General features: G+C 38.1%; 3 protein-coding genes across 3 annotated transcripts; all 3 read right to left on the bottom strand.

Annotated features, from left to right (window-relative positions):
- Positions 1-2,493: 2,493 nt before the first annotated feature.
- LOC145949931 (uncharacterized) lies at positions 2,494-3,057 on the bottom strand. The gene is made up of 3 exons (XM_083060840.1): positions 2,965-3,057; positions 2,674-2,852; positions 2,494-2,632 (listed from the first exon to the last, which is right to left on the bottom strand). Exons 1-3 carry the CDS (start codon positions 3,055-3,057, stop codon positions 2,494-2,496), a joined length of 411 nt encoding a protein of 136 aa, XP_082916966.1.
- Positions 3,058-7,985: 4,928 nt separating this feature from the next.
- LOC145949930 (uncharacterized) lies at positions 7,986-13,201 on the bottom strand. Its single transcript, XM_083060839.1, has 9 exons — positions 12,933-13,201; positions 12,239-12,732; positions 10,807-10,970; positions 9,974-10,671; positions 9,172-9,571; positions 8,920-9,114; positions 8,674-8,822; positions 8,275-8,503; positions 7,986-8,141 (listed from the first exon to the last, which is right to left on the bottom strand). Exons 1-9 carry the CDS (start codon positions 13,199-13,201, stop codon positions 7,986-7,988), a joined length of 2,754 nt encoding a protein of 917 aa, XP_082916965.1.
- Positions 13,202-18,029: 4,828 nt separating this feature from the next.
- Positions 18,030-18,515, bottom strand: LOC145949929 (uncharacterized). Its single transcript, XM_083060838.1, has one exon. The coding sequence runs from the start codon at positions 18,513-18,515 to the stop codon at positions 18,030-18,032; it is 486 nt and encodes a 161-aa protein (XP_082916964.1).
- Positions 18,516-19,175: the final 660 nt, after the last annotated feature.

The following is a 19,175-nucleotide window of genomic DNA, read 5'->3' as shown; positions in this document are numbered from 1 at the left end:
TTGCTGTAATAATCGATTATTTGTGAAATAATCGATTATCCCAAGAAGCACTCTCTGGAATAATCGATTATCCTGCAAAATAATCGATTATTCTGTGCTTGGTTGATTTCCAAAAATCATGAAGAACAAAATAATCGATTATCCTTTAAAATAATCGATTATCTGGTTCTGAAAATGTTATAAATAGTTTTCACACCTTGAAACTTCAGAACAAATAATGAGTTAACAATCAAAAAGAGAAAAACGTTATTGTGAAGTCTTTGTGATTCTTGGAGTGTTTTCTTTGTGAAACCAAGAAGTAAAACATTTTTGAAATGCTTTGAAAAAGATCATCATCATCATCACATTCTTGGAAGAGAAAGATTGAGATTTGCTTCTAAATTCACAGTCTGATTTGTTCAGCTTCTAGGTGAATTCGTTCCTTTAATTCTTTGTGAATAATTGTAAATCTTGAGTATGTGTCTCAAGTGGTAAGGAATTCTTGTAATGGGTTTCTACAAGAGGTGCTTTCTTGGGGTCAAGAAAGTGGTTATCTTGAATGTAGAAGTATATGCATGTGTGGTATGCTTGTAAAACTTCTTCATTGAGATAGTGGAACAAATCTTGATCAGGTTATGATTGAGGACTGGATGTAGGTCACATGTGGAGTGGCTGAACCAGGATAAAAGACTTGTGCATTCTTCTCTTACCCTTATCTTTTACTTTGAGTAATATCTAGGTTGTGTGTTAAAGGGAATAATCTTGATTAATATGTTTGTATGCACAACATTGCTTTAAACTGAATCAAAGTGTTGCATATTAATTGTTCTTAACTTTGAACTTTATCAAAGATTAATCAAGAAAGCATATAGGACTCATTCCCATTAGCAAGTCTTTCAAGGAAATTCTTTGAGAATTCATATTAGAAAAGTTTGAATTGAAATAAAGATCCTAAGAACTCTGAAAAATTTTAAAGTGTCATAGAATCCAATTCACCCCCCTCTTGGATTGAGCCATTCTTTTCTACCAGTGTTTGCAACTCTCACAGAGAGGATAAGATAGTTTCTACACTCAGTAAGGTGCGTAACCTTAGTTTTACATGAATAAGTGTCTAAGTATTTTGTTTACTCTCGTAGAGAGGATAGACTATTAGCAACACTCACTAAGATAAGCTATCTTAGTTTTCACACATATATACAGGAAATGCTTTGAGAAGAAATGTAGCTTATGCTTTTTTGCTTTCTTTTTCTTATTGCACCTTTTCTCTACATCTCATTTCTCTACTTCTTCTTCTTCTTTTCCTTGATACTTATAGCCTGTTGATAAATCTGCCCGTTATTTGAATTCAAATTTTTTCATTGGAGCGGAGCTTCATGTTGTTGCAGATAGAGGCTTGTTCATGGCTATGTAAATCTTTTCATTTAATGCATTTGATCTTGCATTAAATGTTTGCTTGTATACGTGAAGTCCTTCTGTGTAGTTGATTATTTCAATGTCTGACTTCAATCATGATCTAGGCATATTTGTACTTTTCTAATCAGTTTAGCTGCTGAGGTGCTGTCTTTTTCTGAAAAGTAGGTGTTCTTTTTCTAACACACGCAACTTTGACTTGTGAATCCACGCTTGCCTATTCTTCTATATTCAGGTTTGATGTCCTTTTGTGTTTCTTGTATGATTTCACTTAATGTAATTAGTGGACTTTAGACGCGCTCCATTATTTTTCAACTGCGTCTGGATACACATTTTAGTTTTGATTCTTCGTCTGGTCTTGACTACCTTTTACGTCTGGTAGTGATGACTTCGTTTGCTTGTTCGTTAGGCTCTATCTAATGATTTTACAAATCCATGTTGATGTTCAGCCAACTTTCATCCCATTCTTGACTTAGTCTCATATGATGCTTGTTTTGGTCTTACATCTGATCCCTCAGGCTTCAGTTGATCTTATCTTGTATTTGATTTAGGCCTGGATCAACCTTAGTCTTGATACTAGTTTTGTTATCGTTTGATGTCTTGTTCAATTCAATTATGCTTGATCATACTTTGTCCTTCATTTTTGCCTGAACTTAATGTTATCCATCTAAAACACTAATACACATGTTAGGAATAACAATATGTATTATATTTGTCATATTCAAAATCTCGATGGGAATTGCGAATGCGCTTCGTTTGACTTAACAATCTCCCCCTTTTTGATGATGACAAATATAATCTATTAAGTCATTTTTAGATGTATCCTTCATACATGATTATACAAATCAAGCATCTTGTATCAGACATAGAGCAAACAAATATCATGCACATGTAATGTAAGGGTTTCTATGTTCATTCTCTAAAGTTCTAAGGTTCCTCCCCCTTAGACTATGCTCTACCCCTTACATGGTGACCTTTTCAGTTTTCAGTTGATACATATTTTCTGTGTTCTTTCTCCCCCTTTGTAATCATCAAAAAGAAATAGAGGGCAAGTGCAATATACTATTGATCATCTATCACTTCCATTCCTAGCCTATCTCGCAACTAGACATATCTATCTTCTTGAAGGGTTTTGGTGAAGATATCAGCTAGTTGTTTTTCAATTTTAACATAAATCAGTTCAAACATTCCTTTTTGCACATGATCTCGAATGAAATGATGTTTAATTTCTATATGCTTAGTCCTAGAATGCAAAACAGGATTTTTAGAAATGTTAATTGCAACAGTGTTATCACAGGGTACAAGAAGTTGCGTAAGACACTGTCCTGCAGCAACATACTCAGCTTCGCAAGTTGATAAGGCAATCGTGTTTTGTCTCTTGCTAGTCCATGAAACCAAGCAGCAACCAAGGAAATGACATCCTCCGCTAGTGCTTTTTCTCTCCCATTTGTCTCCTGCATAATCTGCATCACAATATCCTAGAAGAGAAAACTTTTGGCTTCTATAGAAGTTGATGCCTAGGTTAGCTATTCCTTTAAGATATCTTAAGATTCTTTTAACAGCTTGTAAGTGTACCTCATTAGGTCGTACTTGAAACCTGGCATAGACGTAGACGCGGAACATGATGTCTGGTCTTGACGCTGTTAGGTACAAGAGAGAACCGACCATTTCTTAGTACATCGTGCTATCAACGTCTAGTGATTCTTCGTCTAGACCAAGAGTATTTGAAGGATGCATCAATGTCTTCATTGGTTTTGCATCTTCCGTTTTAAACTTTTGTAGTAATTCTTTTATATATTTCGTCTGATAAATTTTGATTCCTTCATTTGACTGGACAATTTGAAGTCCTAGAAAGAACTTCAGTTCTCCCCATGCTCATTTCAAATTCATCCTGCATAAGCTTGGAAAACTCTTGGCAAAGATTTTCATTAGTAGCACCAAATATTATGTCGTCTACATAGATTTGAACTATTATGAAATCATCCTTTATTTCTTTTCTAAACAAGGTGTTGTCAGTTTTGCCCCTTATAAAATTATTATTTGTTAGAAAAGAGCTTAATTTTTCATACCATGCACGTGGTACCTGTTTTAATCCATACAAGGCTTTTTTTAGTTTGAAAACATGAGATGATAGTAGGTCGTTTTCAAAACCAGGAGGTTGACTCACGTAAACCTCTTTCGAGATTGTTCCATTTAAAAATGCACTTTTAACATCCATCTGGTATAATTTCATGCCAGTACATGCAGCAAAAGCAAGTAAAATTATAATGGTCTCTATTCTGGCAACAGGTGCAAAGGTTTCAATAAAGTCTATACCTTCCTGCTGAGAGTACCCTTTTGCAACTAACCTTGCTTTGTTTCTTACCACGTTTCCTGATTCGTCTAATTTATTCTTGTATACCCATTTTGTACCTATGATTGATTTGTCTTCTGGCATTGGAACAAGTTTCCATACATCATTTTTCTGGAATTGGCTTGGTTCTTCCTGCATGGCCTGAACCCAGCTTTCGTCTGACAGGGCTTTGTCTGTGGTTCTTGGTTCAACTTGGGATAGCAGTGCAATTTGTGCTTGTGTTTTGAACGAACTTCTAGTTCTTATTGCATCCTTTGCTTTCTCCAATGATTTGTTCTTATGGGTGATGAACTTTCATCTGCCAGTTGCGATTGACTGGTTCTCTTTCCTCTCTTTCATCCTGTTGAGTCGTTGTTTCTTCAAACTCAGGCTTCTTTGTCTGATCATTGTTCACCTGCATGTTCTCGAAGAAATTGCCTAGCTATGATATTTCTTTATCAGGCTTTTTTTCATCAAATTTAACATGAATGGTTTCTTCAACAGTTTTGGTTCTGTTGTTGAACACCCTATAGGCTCTTGTCCTTTTAGAGTATCCAAGTAGAATACCCTCGTCAGTTTTTGAGTCAAATTTGCCTAGGCTTTCTTTGGTGTTTATAATAAAGCATTTGAAACCAAACAGATGAAAGTATGATATGTTGGGTGCTCGTCCCTTCCACAATTCATAAGGAGTCTTTTTTTAGCAAAGGCCTAATGTATATTATGTTTTGAATTTAGCAAGAAGTATTAACTGCTTCTGCCCAAAAATGTTTGAGAGTGGAGAAATCGTTTAGTAAAGTTCTTGCCATTTCTTGTAATGAACGATTTTTTCTTTCTACAACCCCATTTTTCTATGGAGTTCTGGGTGTTGAGAAATTATGTTTAATTCTGTTTTCTTCACAAAATTCTTGAAATTGTTCATTTTCAAATTCTCCGCATGATCACTTCTGATAGAAACAATTGATATTCCCTTTTCATTTTGAACTCGTTTACAAAATACATGAAATACCTTAAAAGACTCATCCTTGTGAGTTATGAACAACACCCATGTCCATCTAGTGTAGTCATCCACAATTACTAGTCCATATCATTTACCACTAACATATGTTGTCCTAATGGGTCCGAATAAGTCTATGTGAAGCAGTTCAAGAGGTCTAGAGGTGGAAACATGATTTTTACTTTGAAATGAGCTTTTGATTTGTTTCCCCTTTTGACATGCTTCACATAAGTTATTCGTCTGGTGTACAAGACTTGGTAGACCTCTTACGAGGTTATGCTTTTTCAGTTTCAAAATTAATCTTAAACTTACATGACCAAGCTTCTTGTGCCAGAGCCACTGGTTTTCATAAGAAACTAGAAAATCAACATTTTGACTTTCTAGTTCGTTAAGCATTATTTTATACAAGTTGTTGCATCTGTTAGCTATTGATCGAAGCCATATCCGGTCAAATAAATGCAATTAAATGTAGTACTAGGAAGTGACTCTTAGGTCGTCTCCCAAGGACCGTCTTTTACTGTTAAAGGCTTAAACACACGAAGTGGGGGGGCGTTTGTTTCAGATTCTTTTTAGTTTATAACACAATAAGATGCAGATAACACAACAAGTAAAATAGATTGGCTTCTTGTTAGGATTGTAACTCTCTTATCCTTGGTTTACAATGAGATTACTCTATTAACCACTTAATCCTTGTTCCATCCGAGTTAACCAACTAAGCGAAGATTAACTCAAGATTTCCCTACACGAATTAAGCAAACGTATACAACGTCAACCTCTTCACAGATTAAGCAACTGTGGCATTGAGCACAGCCCATTAAGCATGGACACATTGTTATAGAGGTTAAATGAAGAAGAACAAAGCAGAACAGAGATATACAAACATACCCAACCTCAAACAGAGATTACAATCCATAACAAGAAGCCAACCCTAGGGGTTTTAGCCTTCCATTAAAATAGAAACGAAAATGAAAATGTAAGGAAGAAGAAGAAGAAAAAATGAATAATTTGTATTCAAATGAAAATGGAGTCTCACATTACAACCAAAAAACAAAACGTGAATATTAGAGAGCAGAAAAACCAAAGAGGAAGCAAAACGTAAAACTGTAGCTACATGAGAGAAAAACGTGAAAAAATAAAGAGGAGGCAACTAGCTACGTCGTCACATCAGACTCCCCCCTAGTGGCTGCCCTAAAACCCTAAATAAAACCTAGAAGAGTCAAAATGGGCCCCAAGTCAGGTTTGTCCCGACAAATACAATAAAATAGAATACAAATTGAAATTAAATGCTGAGGTGGAAAATGGTGCAGTGGTGACATGGAAGATGATGTGGTAGCTCCTTTTGAAGTCCAAAAATTAATTCCAAGCCCAAATAATTATTAAAATGCCCTGAAAATAAAATTTGGAATAATTAGATTCAGAAAATTTAAATTAGTTAAAATATGAATTATCGGACCAATTAAAGCCCAAATAGAAAACAGTGCAAAATATCAACAATTAAGCAAAATTGGAGATTAAAATAAGTACAGAAAGGTAAGAAAATAAGGGAAAATAATAACTCATCAAATTCCCCCACACTTAGCCTTTTGCACTCCTGGGCAAAATCAAAAAGCAGAGCAAGGAACAATTCCAAAGACAGCAAAGAGAGTGACACAACAGGAAGAAACAGAAACAAGAATACACACAAGGAAACAAACAGATTTACACAATCCTCAATGAATCTTGGGAAAAGAAAAGGAGTAGACAACATCCAACACACAACAAAGAGTCAGAGAAACCAGATACTTATGGAAATCATCCAAGCATTTCAAAACATGGCAAGACAATCAATCAGCTCAAGAGGTGAATCAAAAGCAACAGAACTTCACAAGATGCACTGTATCACTGTATACTCTCAAAGCACTCATGAAAAATAAGCAACAGATAGACTTGGCAAGCCTCTAAAATCAACACCCAATAAACATGCACATAAGGATCAAAAGGTCTTTTTAGGGTTGTAATGAGGCCAAGGACAGGGTAGAGGATAATATATGGGATAAGTAACTACAAACTAGAGGAACCAGAGGAGCAATGGGGAATAAGTCAAGAATACGCACAAGAAACAAACCCAGAAACCTCTAATGACCTCTATGATGATGAATCCTCTTTCTCTTGCCTCAAACAACTTCTCTTTTTCATTTTTTTTTTGTATTTTTTTGTATTTTTTTTTAATGAACAGTATGTAGTGAACAGTACACATGAAAATTTAAAATGAGATAAGATAACATGTAGAGAAGTAAAGTGTACAGCATAAGGAATCAACTAGCCAATATACATCATCCAATGAAACATACACACACCCCCACACTTATTCAAGAACTTATTCCCAAAACAGTTCCAAAGCTCCAAAACTCCCTAAGGTTAAGGTAATCATGGTTTTTCGCTTAAGGCTTGTAATGAGCTTCAAACAAAGAAGGGGAAATAGGCTCAACAGGGGTTATCAGAGGAGTTAATTCAAGGTAGGCTTATTTGGCTAGAGGCTTATGAGAATCAAAATGCCTTAATCATATCCAAACATGCATGTGAATCAAGAAGTATCAAACAGAGTCAAGACAAGGCAACTTTGCAAGCAATCAAGAGGCATAACACACAAGAAAGAACAGAGAGTGGCTCAAATCCTCACACAGGGTATATCTGTCACAATTAAAACAACCTCTCAAACCTCAAAATCATCTTTCCAAGTAGAGAAAAACAGGGATTTCAAACCATATAGTATCAAGAAACTCCTATCCAAGAATGAAGTAAGTGCCTACAAACTATCAAAACCCATAAATCAAAGAGAAACATGCAAAACTGTACATAATAACTAAAGATAAACATAAAACCTAGACCCAAAAATAACAATTAAACCCTAAAAGCATATAACCAAAACAGTTCCCCCCACACTTAAATCACACATTGTCCCAATGTGGCACAAATAGAAGATCAGAGCAATCAGAACAATCAACAGAATTGGACATGTGCAATAAAAGTAAAGAAGGAGAGAGGGAAAGAAAACTCCCTAAATCATGGTGGGAGAGAAGCAGGGTCAAGCAGAGACATCTCCTCTACAACTGCATTCAACAAAGATGGATTGCTGAGGAATGGCTTCAGCCGGTGCCCATTGACTTTAAAGCTCTTATCTGTGGATTCACTTTTGATCTCAACTGTACCATAAGGATAAACATTAGTAACAACAAAAGGTCCAATCCACTTTGATCGTAACTTACCACCCATGAGTCCGAGCTGAGAATTCTACAAGAGAACTTTCTGGCCAACCACGATGTCCTTCCTAGCTATCAAGCTGTCATGGAACTTCTTGGCTTTCTCCTTGTAGAATTTTGAATTCTCGTAGGCTTCCAAGCGAATCTCATCAAGCTCATTTAGTTGCAACCTCCTTTCCTCACCAGCCTGATCAATGGAGAAGTTACAGGTCTTCACGGCCCAGTAGGCCCGATGCTCAATCTCAACAGGTAAATGACATGCCTTGCCAAAGACAACCCGATAAGGAGACATCCCTATGGGTGCTTTGTAGGTTATGCGCCCAAAGAGCATCATCCAACCTGTTACTCCAATCTTTTCTGTTGGGCTGGACAATCTTCTCTAAGATTCTCTTGATCTCCCTGTTTGAAATTTCAGCTTGCCCATTGGTTTGGGGGTGGTAGGGTGTAGAAATTCTTTGCACTACCCTATACTTCTTGAGCAAAGCCTGCATAGATCTGTTACAAAAATGGGTGCCTTGTTCACTAACAATATCTCTGGGTACTCCAAACCTGCAGAATAGGTGAGATCTAACAAAATCGACAACAACCCGAGCATCATTAGTTATGGTGGGTTTGGCTTCCACCCATTTTGAAACATAATCAACATCTAGGAGAATATATGAAAATCCAAAAGAGATAGGAAAAGGACCCATGAAATCTATACCCCAGACATCAAAGACCTCACAGAATAGCATGGGTTGCTGAGGCATCTGCTGTCTCCAAGAAAGGGCTCCTCCTGCTCTCTGACACTGCTCACAAGTTCTGCATATCTTCCACGCATCCTTGAAGATGGTGGGCCAGTAAAAACCACAGTCAAGCACCTTGCGAGCTGTCCTATGAATGCCAAGATGACCACCAGATGCAGAAGAATGACAGAACTACAGGACTGAGTCAATCTCATGGTCCAACAAGCATCTCCTGATTACCTGATCACTGCAAAACTTCCACAAATAGGGGTCATCCCAAACATAATGTTTAGCATCACTCTTAAGTTTATCAATTTGAGCTCTAGATGCTAAAGGAGGAAAAACAGAAGCAACTAAATAATTGACAATGTTTGCAAACCAAGGGGTGGGGGAAGGAACAGAAACAGTTAACAAGTATTCATCAGGAAAATCATCCTAAATGGGCAAAGTGTCCTCATCCTCAGCTCTCTCAATCCTGCTGAGATGGTCTGCCACTAAGTTTTGTGCTTCGCTCTTGTCACGGATGTCCAAGTCAAACTCTTGAAGCCAGAGCATCCATCTAATCAGCCTAGGCTTTGAGTCAGCCTTCTTCAACAGGTACTTTAGAGCTGCATGATCTGTAAAAACAACGACACGAGAACCAAGCAAATATGATCGAAATTTATCAAGTGCAAAAACAATAGCTAAAAGTTCCTTTTTCGTGGTCGTGTAATTTGCTTGAGCATCATCTAATGTCTTGGAAGCGTAGTATATCACCCTAGGTAATTTGTCAGCCCCCAGTGCATAATTTAAAGCATCACACATCAGCTCAAAGGGAACTGTCCAGTCTGGTGCCTGAATGATAGGAGTGGTGGTCAACGCTCTCTTGAGGCAATCAAACGCCTCCTTGCACCTATCATCAAAATTAAATTCCATATCCTTCTAAAGCAAACTGGATAGTGGAAGGGGTTTCTTAATGAAGTCTTTAATGAAACGCCTGTAGAAACCTGTATGGCCAAGAAAAGATCGCACCTCTCGCACGCAAAAGGGGTAAGGCAATTGTGCAATAATAGATATCTTTGCAGGGTCAACCTCAATGCCCTTACTAGAAATGATATGCCCCAAAACTATACCCTACTCAACCATGAAATGACATTTCTCAAAATTAAGAACAAGGTTAGTCTCAATGCATCTATTCAGAACTCTATCTAAACTATCCAAACATGCATCAAAAGAGGATCCATAAATAGTAAAATCATCCATAAACACCTCTATGCAATTTTCAAGAAAGTCACTAAAAATACTAAGCATGCACCGCTGGAATGTGCCAAGGGCATTGCATAGGCCAAAAGACATCCTCCTATAGGCAAAAGTACCAAAAGGGCAGGTGAATATGGTCTTTTCCTGATCCTCAAGAACAATATGAATTTGAAAATAACCAAAGAACCCATCAAGAAAACAGTAATGAGATTTACCTGCCAGACGCTCAAGCATTTGATCAATGAAGGGCAGAGGAAAATGATCCCTCCTTGTTTCTTGGTTGAGCCTCCGGTAGTCAATACAGACCCTCCAACTATTTTGGACTCTGGTGGGTATGAACTCATCCCTCTCATTCTTAACAACAGTGAGGCTTGTCTTCTTGGGGACCACCTGGACCGGACTCACCCACTGACTATCTAAAATGGGATAGATGATCCCAGCCTGTAGAAGCTTGGTCACCTCTTTCTTCACAACTTCCAAAATCACCGAGTTAAGTCTCCTTTGAGGCTGTCTCACTGGTTTAGCTCCATCCTCCAATAATATCTTGTGCATGCATGTGGATGGGCTAATGCTAGGAATGTTTGCCAGGGTCCAACCAATTGCCTTCTTGTGCTTCCAAAGCACATGCAGCAACCTCTCTTCTTGATCAGCATCAAGGGATGTGGATATGATCAGAGGGAATCTCTCATCATCCTCCAAGTAAGCATACTTGAAGTTCTCTAGAAAAGGCTTCAACTCTGGTGTGGGTCCTGGCTAAACATCAGAAGGAACCAAAGAAGGGAGAAGGGGTTCCGCAGCCTGTACCTCAACCTGCAAGTCAGATTCTTTTGTATTTCCTACAACATGGTTAGTGCATTCTGACTGTATAAAATCAAGACCAAGAGGTACAGCACCCAAAGTTTCAAATTCAGATGCCTCACAATGAGTTTCACATTCAGACTCATATTCAGATTCAGACTCAAACTCAATGCATGAAAGGTAGCTATACAAATCAAGTGAAAATGAATGCTTCTTAGCATGAGAAGAATCAAAATCATGAATGTGCTCATCAACTAGATCATCGATCAATTCAGCACGAAAAATAGAATGAGCTTCAAAAGGAAATTTCATGGCTGTCGCCACCCGCCGAAACGGACCTTGGCAATCGCGACGATGGTTGGACTCGTTTTAAAGTTTTGGAAAGTGGTGGATTGATAGAACGACTTATTCTCAAACTGAGACCTTGTCGAGCTACCAATTTTATTAAATGATTCACCAATCCATATTAATCCCAAGCGGGACCCTCTATGGATTAGTGGTTTTCGCAAAAGGTAGGGTTCTTGGAGTCGCCACCAATGTTTTACTCAAAACATTGGAAAAAGATTTAAGGCAATTGATTTTATAAATCAACCTTGGCCATTACAACCAGAGTTGGGTAAGGGAGTCGGTTACGTGCGGGGAAGGTGTTAGCACCCCACAACGCCCCTTTCGGGTTCCCTATGATGGATTATTTATTAAATAATAGCGTAAAATTACTAAATTACCCCTATTTATTATAAACGATTATATATTAAATATCTACATGATGACGAATTTAAATATGCAACAATCAGAAAGCGGTAAAAGAAGGGATTTTTAGAGAAGAAACCTCTTGAAGCGTGCTTTTTATATATCAATGAAGTTTAGGAGGCTTTTTGGCGCTCCCTCCCTCTACAAGCTCGCTCGCTCCTTCCTAAAAAATAATTTTTACTATGGAAATCCAAAAGATTTCCCTTCGACTAAGTTCGAGACTCAAGCAAATGGCTCGTGACTCAAGAACTTCGTCGGATCGACTCCCAGAGAGATTTCTAGGGCAGAACACTGCTCAAAAACCCCAGAATACTCAAGGAGGGAGTCAAAACTGTGTGTGAAAGTGTGGAATGATGTCCAAATGATGTCCTATTTATAGGGATGAGGCGCAGTACGGCCCCTGGGTTCAATACGGCCCGTATTGAGTTTTTGTACTTCAATACGGCCGTATTGAATTCAGTACGGCCGTATTGAAATACAGAAACTTCAATACGGCCGTATTGGTTTCAGTACGGCCGTATTGTAGTACAAAATGTGCAGTACGGCCGTACTGAACTCCAAGGAGGCCGTATTGAGCTCCAAACCTCCCACTTCCTTATTTTTAGGTACTCTAAGACCTCTAAACCTACAGATAGCCATCCTATGGTCTTCTAGGAGTCCTTCTGGCTGACTTTCTTTCGATCTTTGAGAGTCTTCGAGTCTTATTTCTGACCCGGACAATTTTAGGGGTCTACAATGGCATCCAAAATATTAAAATGAACAACAATATCACCAAATTCCATAGACAAGGTGCCAGCATAAACATCAATCTTAGTCCGGGCTATTTTCAAAAATGGTCTGCCTAGAATGATTGGGACAGAACCATGGGAGAATCTGTCCTCCATATCAAGCACATAAAAATCAGTAGGAAAAATTAGTTCACCGACCCAAACTAAGACATCCTCAATGAAACCTGTAGGGTGGGCAACACTCTTATTGGCCAATTGAATGACTACACCCGTAGGTTGCAAAGGACCAAGAGACAAAGAATTAAAAATGGACAGAGGCATGAAATTAATCGAAGCTCCTAAATCAAGCATGGCATTTTCAAATTTACTGTTACCAATAATGCAAGGTACACAAAATGTACCTAGGTCCTTACACTTTTCAGGAATGTGTGGAACAGATTTACCTATGAGTGCTGAGACGTTTCTGCCCATGCTGATTCGCTCATTGCCCTTCAGCTTCCTCTTGTGGGTGCACAAGTCCTTCAGGAACTTAGCATATCTGGGAATTTGCTTGATGGCATCCAGCAGAGGTATGTTCACCTCCACCTTCCTGAAGGTCTCCAATATCTCCTTATCCACCTCTTCCATCTTTTTGCTTGGAATTAATTTAGGAGGAAATGGAAGAGGGATAGGAGCCTGCTGCAAATCAGGATTGGTGCTGGAAGAAGGTCCACCTGCATGAAAATTTTGGGCACCAACTGGTTCATCATTTTGCTCAGGTGCAAATGATGGAACTGTACAGGTACAGGTGCTAATGGAGGTACTGCAGTGGGTATGTCAATCTGTTTCCCCGACCTCAATGTGATGGCACTCACATTTTTCGGATTCTGCACAGTCTGTGAAGGCAACTTATCTGAATTTTGAGATTGTGCCTGATTGAGTTGAGTAACCATCTGCCCCATCTGATTGGTCAAGCTCTGAATGGAAGCTCTGGTCTCTTGCTGGAATTGCATATTTTGAAGAGTCATCTGCCTCACCAACTCCTCCAATGAAGGCTTAAAGGAAGTAGAAGGTTGAGCTGGTTGGGCTGCAGGTGCAAGGGGAGGAAGTCTCTATTGAGGAGGCTGGTATGTAGAACTTGAGGGATTGTTCTGGAAAGGTGGTGGATTTTGCTGATGTTGCTGAGAGTTTCCCCATCTCAATTTAGGATGATTCCTCCAACCAAGATTGTATCTATTGGAAGACAGATCATAATTTTGTTGTTGCTTTTGTGGAGGTCTGTTGTTGTAAATGTTGGCAGCATATGCTTGTGGGGCATCAGGACCTGTAGAAGAGTCTTGCAAGGAGGGACAAGCATCTGTTGGATGATTAATTAAAGTGCAGATGCCACATACTTTTGCTGGTGGTGGGGCTGATTTTTGATTTGCAGCCAGTTGTGAAACCAAGGTGGTGAGAGCATCAATCTTACTCTCCAACTTTTTGTGTTCAGTGGAATCTAAGGCTACCACATCATGCACACCCCTCACAACTATGGCATCACTCCTCATATTGAATTGTTGTGAGTTGGACGCCATTTTTTCAATCAGCCCTCTAGCAGAAGCAGGTATCATATCTCTTAAAGCTCCTCCACTAGCTGCATCAATCATGCTTCTATCCATTATGTTCAAACCCTCATAGAAGTACTGCAATAATAGCTGCTCAGAAATTTAATGGTGAGGGCAGCTAGCACACAGCCTCTTGAATCTCTCCCAGTACTCGTATAAGCTCTCCCCCATGAGTTGCCTAATTCTAGATATGTCCTTCCAGATTGTAGTGGTCCTGGATGTAGGGAAGAATTTTTCGAGGAACACTCTCTTCAAGTCATCCCAACTTGTTATTGAACCAGGAGCCAGATAGTACAACTAGTCCTTGGCAAGATCCTCCAATGAAAAAGGGAATGCCTTTAGGTAGATGTGATCTTCAGGGACATTACGTGGCCTCATGGTGGAACAAACTATGTGGAACTACTTGAGATGCTTGTGTGGATCCTCACCTGCACGACCATGAAACTTAGGCAACAAATGGATTAGTCCAGTTTTAAGCACAAAAGGAACATCTTCCTCAGGATATTGAATGCATAGACTCTCATATGTGAAATCAGGTGCAGCCATCTCCCTAAGTGTTCTCTCTCGAGGTCCAGGATGGTCACCCATATTTTCAGTTGAGTCAACTTCAGATGCTACACTCACATTATGGGTATCACTCTCAGGTGGGACTATATGCTCTCTAACTAATCTACGGTCTATCTATTTAGGATCAAATGGATGCAAAGTGTGTGGATTGTTCCTAGTCATGCACTACATGCAATCACATGCAACTACTACGTGAACAGTAGGGGTAAAAAGGGAATTTTCATGAAAACTTGGAAACTGTCAAAACCAATGCACCAATATCATCCTAAAATCATTAGAAACTACCACAAAAAGTTTGAGAACAAAATTCAAAGCCTAGCTACATGAACTACCTAAGAAAAGTTTGGAAAAATAGTGAAATAAAACTTCAAAAATAAAAAAGAAATACTAAACGACCTTTTTTTTTAAATCTAGCTGGGGCCACATAGCCTAGCAGTGTGGGTTTGATAGATCTTTTTTTCCTACACAAAATGAAAAAAACTTTTGCCTAATTCCGATAACCAGAGCCAAAGTTATGGCCCTTTGAAGTTTTGCTGAAAACAATTTTCAAAAATTTTGGTATCTCCAAATTTTGACCAAACTATGTGCCCTAGCTATTTTTTACACAAAATATAGATTGAAAGAAGTTACCACACAAAATTTGAGGCAAAAATAACAAGTCTAGCTATCAAAACCAAAAATCACGATTAATTGGAAAATTCTGGCACTATTCAACACTATTCACGTGCACCAAAATTGCACCACATTTGTAACACTTACACACCATTTTCCCACATTTTTGGCACCCGAACAGAGGAGTAGTAGGCAGCCAAAACAGAGCATGCCTAAACTGAAACAGAACACGCACCAAAACAGGGCACAAATCGCACCAAATATGCACCAAAACACACCAGATTTTGCACCAAAATGAACCACAAAATGCACCAGAATGTACCACAAAATGCACCAGAATTGAAACTCAACACAACACAACAATCATTTAGCACACCAAATGGAATGAATATAATTGGTCACAATGGGCTATGAAATGCAATAAAGATCATCTATGACAAACACATGACAACAAATGCACCAAAAACCAAATTCGAGTTACTGTTCCATTGGTTTACTGTTCATTGGTTCTCTCTAATTCTTCAACTGGCTTACTTGCTACACCTGGGGAGACTAATAACAAACACAAATACACAACATAACATGTAATGAGACACAAAAATGCAAGCACCAAACTGATACACAAAATTCATACAAAATTGAAACAAAAATTAATACACTAAAATTGATATACTGATACACTGAAACACTACAGCAAAAACAGACATAACATAACAGAAACTCTAAAACACTAAACACACAACAAAAACAAATAACACACACCCTTTAACAGGAATCGATGGTCCCCGGCAACGGTGCCAAATTTGATCAAAGCCGTATCCGGTCAAATAAATGCAATTAAATGTAGTACTAGGAAGTGACTCCTAGGTCGTCTCCCAAGGACCGTCTTTTACTGTTAAAGGCTTAAACACACGAAGTGGGGGGGGATTTGTTTCAGATTCTTTTTAGTTTATAACACAATAAGATGCAGATAACACAGCAAGTAAAATAGATTGGCTTCTTATTAGGATTGTAACTCTCTTATCCTTGGTTCACAATGAGATTACTCTATTAACCACTTAATCCTTGTTCCATCTGAGTTAACCAACTAAGCGAAGATTAACTCAAGATTTCCCTACACGAATTAAGCAAACATATACAACATCAACCTCTTCACAGATTAAACAACTATGGCATTGAGCACAACCCATTAAGCATGGACACATTGTTATAGAGGTTAAATGAAGAAGAACAAAGCAGAACAGAGATATACAAACATACCTAACCTCAAATAGAGATTACAATCCATAACAAGAAGCCAACCCTAGGGGTTTTAGCCTTCCATTAAAATAGAAACGAAAATGAAAATGCAAGGAAGAAGAAGAAGAAGAAGAAATGAATAATCTGTATTCAAATGAAAATGGAGTCTCACATTACAACCAAAAAACAAAACGTGAATATTAGAGAGCAGAAAAACCAAAGAGGAAGAAAAACGTAAAATTGTAGCTACATGAGAGAAAAACGTGAAAAAACAAAGAGGAGGCAGCCAGCTACGTCGTCACATCAGACTCCCCCATAGTGGCTGCCCTAAAACCCTAAATAAAACCTAGAAGAGTCAAAATGGGCCCCAAGTCAGGTTTGACTCGAAAAATACAATAAAATAGAATACAAATTGAAATTAAATGCTGAGGTGGAAAATGGTGCAGTGGTGACATGGCAGATGACGTGGCAGCTCCTCTTGATGTCCAAAAATTAATTCCAAGCCCAAATAATTATTAAACTGCCCTGAAAATAAAATTTGGAATAATTAGATTTAGAAAATTTAAATTAGTTAAAATATGAATTACCGGTCCAATTAAAGCCCAAATAGAAAAAAGTACAGAATATCAACAATTAAGCACAAATTAGAGGTTAAAATAAGTACAGAAAGGTAAGAAAATAAGGGAAAATAATGACTCATCAGCTATAAATAATATGGATGAATCAGATTGACTAATAGTACATTTATTTTTGTTGAAGGACACCTTATAACCACTATCACACAATTGACTTATGTTGAGTAGATTGTGTCAATCCTTTAACATACAGAACATTATCAATGGTGATAGAGGAGTTGATACCTATTTTACCTATCCCCATGATATGTCTTTTTCTGTCCTCCTCCAAATGTGACTTGCCCTCCTTTCTTGGTCCTGAGGTCTAGGAACATAGACCTTTCACCCTTCATGTGTCGCGAGCAGCCACTATCTAGGTACCATGACTGGACATTTCTTATTCTTGTTAAACAAATCTCCAACAGGCACTATTTTAGTCTTTGGTACCTAAATGGATTTGGGTTCATGAGTGTTAGCTCTTGAGGTTTTGGAATACCTCTTTTCGTGCATGTGACTGCGTGTGGATGTAGAATGTCCATGATTCCTATGAGAAGAATATGCATGTGTTCTTGTTTTAATCTTGATTCAGATTCAACATATCCTAGTCCAGACCTATTATTTCCACTTCTAGAATATTTCAAAATATTTTCGAGATTTTTAGCTCCTAGAGTGAATTTTGACAAATCTGATTTTAATAGGTCAATTTCTTTGTTAAGTTTGTTCACTTCTTCTGAAGTTGAAAAGTATTTTTTGGATTCTTTTGATAGCTTTGCATTCTCATTTTTTAGAAGCAGATTTTCTTCAAGTAACTCAGAAACCTTTTTCTTTTGTTCCTTACAGGTTGTAGAGATTTTAGCAGAATCAGACAAAAGTTGATTATATGCATGCTTAAGAGTTTTAAAGTCAGATTTAGTTACCTCTTCATCATCAGATTTTGATGATGAGTCTGCGTCTACCATAAGACAAATGTTTGCTTCTACATCATCCTCAGATGACATGGTATCAAGGTCCTCCCAGGTGGACATCATTGCCTTCTTCTTGTAGGAGATCAACTTCTTTTTCTCTTTTTCTTTTTCTTTTTCTAGTTTTGGAAATTCTGTTTTGTAATGTCCAGGTTTCTTGCACTCAAAACACAGTGATTGTGCCTTTTCTTTGGGAGTTTTGTTGTATTTTCTCCATCGTATTCCTCCCTTCTTTTTCATCATTGAGTGGATCTTTCTTCATAAGAAGGATATCTCATCATCGATATCGCAAGTACGTTCACTACAGCTTTCATCAGACGTCTGTTCTACCTTTAGGGTTCTTGAGGATGTTGGAGTGGACTTTATCTTTTGTACATTCAATGCAATGGATTTCTGTTTCCTCCCAGCATCGTCTTGTTGTAGCTCCAGCTCGTGAACTTTGAGTAGTCCAATGAGTTCCTCTAGTGAGAGCTTTTCTAAGTTTTTGGACGCTCTCAAGGCTGTAACCTGTGGTCTCCACTTCCTCGGTAAACTTCGAAGTAATTTGTCAATATGATCAAAGTTATCGTAAGTTCTTCCTAAAAATGATAGTTCATTTACAATTGTTTGAACTCTTCCAAACATGGTTTGGATAGATTCACTTTCTTCCATCTCGAAGAGTTTATACTTACACGCCAACAAGCTTAGCTTGTTGCGTTTTACCTCTAGGGATCCCTCGTAGGTCAAGGCTAGTGTATCCCACATCTATTTTGCACTTCTGAAGCTATGAACTTTAGTGTATTCTTCCTCAGATAGGGCACACATGAGCGCATTGCGTGCTTTTGAGTTTAGTACGAATCTTTGCTTCTGCTCTTCATTCCATTGTGTCTTGGGTAACTCATCACCGACTTCATTTCGAGGGATGTAGTTTCCTTGTTCCACAATGTCCCACATGTCTATATGACATGCATCAAAGCATGCAATCATTATTTGTTTCCAATAGTCATATTTTGTCCCTCTGAAGAGAGGTGGACGGTTTACGGCTTGTCCTTCACTTTCCATGATCGTTTCCCCTATAGTGTTAGATGCTCAACCCAAGGGGTCGAGCTTTCATACCAATTGAAGTTAGTGGAAATACACACAGAAAGGGGGTTTGAATGTGTGTGTGTTCGAAGGAAGATTTTTCAAAATCGTTTTTATAAAGATACTCCTTTTTCTTTTAATAAAAAGAGTATTCAAGCACTGTTGAAAACTTGTGCAGGCTTGTCTGACTAGAAAGCTTTTTGCGTCCAATAAACCTGATTGTTTGCTTCAAGGAACAAGTTGAGTAAATATGTTTTCCGTGTGAAAGGATTTATCGTCCAAAAATATTATTTCTTCAAAAATAGTGGACAAGTGTGTTTTCATCTAACAGTTTGTTGAAAT

This window comes from Cajanus cajan, chromosome 7 (genome assembly GCF_000230855.2).
Source record: "Cajanus cajan strain Asha chromosome 7, NIPB_CcT2T_4, whole genome shotgun sequence".
Taxonomy (NCBI): Eukaryota; Viridiplantae; Streptophyta; class Magnoliopsida; order Fabales; family Fabaceae; genus Cajanus; species Cajanus cajan.
Note: the sequence above shows the minus strand (reverse complement) of the source record. Positions and strands in the feature narration are given on the sequence as shown.

What these genes read in the sequence shown, in the direction of transcription:
- LOC145949931 (XM_083060840.1), bottom strand. Translation starts at nt 3,057, where the DNA reads ATGGTCGGTTCTCTCTTGTACCTAACAGCGTCAAGACCAGACATCATG. An exon ending in TTCAAGTACGACCTAATGAG is followed by an intron (nt 2,853 to 2,964) that starts GTACACTTACAA and finishes ATTGTGATGCAG; the next exon opens with ATTATGCAGGAGACAAATGG. An exon ending in TTGTACCCTGTGATAACACT is followed by an intron (nt 2,633 to 2,673) that starts GTTGCAATTAAC and finishes TTTGCATTCTAG; the next exon opens with GACTAAGCATATAGAAATTA.
- LOC145949930 (XM_083060839.1), bottom strand. Translation starts at nt 13,201, where the DNA reads ATGACTCTTCAAAATATGCAATTCCAGCAAGAGACCAGAGCTTCCATT. An exon ending in GCCCTTGGCACATTCCAGCG is followed by an intron (nt 9,572 to 9,973) that starts GTGCATGCTTAG and finishes TTTTGATGATAG; the next exon opens with GTGCAAGGAGGCGTTTGATT. An exon ending in GCGAAGCACAAAACTTAGTG is followed by an intron (nt 9,115 to 9,171) that starts GCAGACCATCTC and finishes TTGCCCATTTAG; the next exon opens with GATGATTTTCCTGATGAATA.
- LOC145949929 (XM_083060838.1), bottom strand. Translation starts at nt 18,515, where the DNA reads ATGTGGGATACACTAGCCTTGACCTACGAGGGATCCCTAGAGGTAAAA.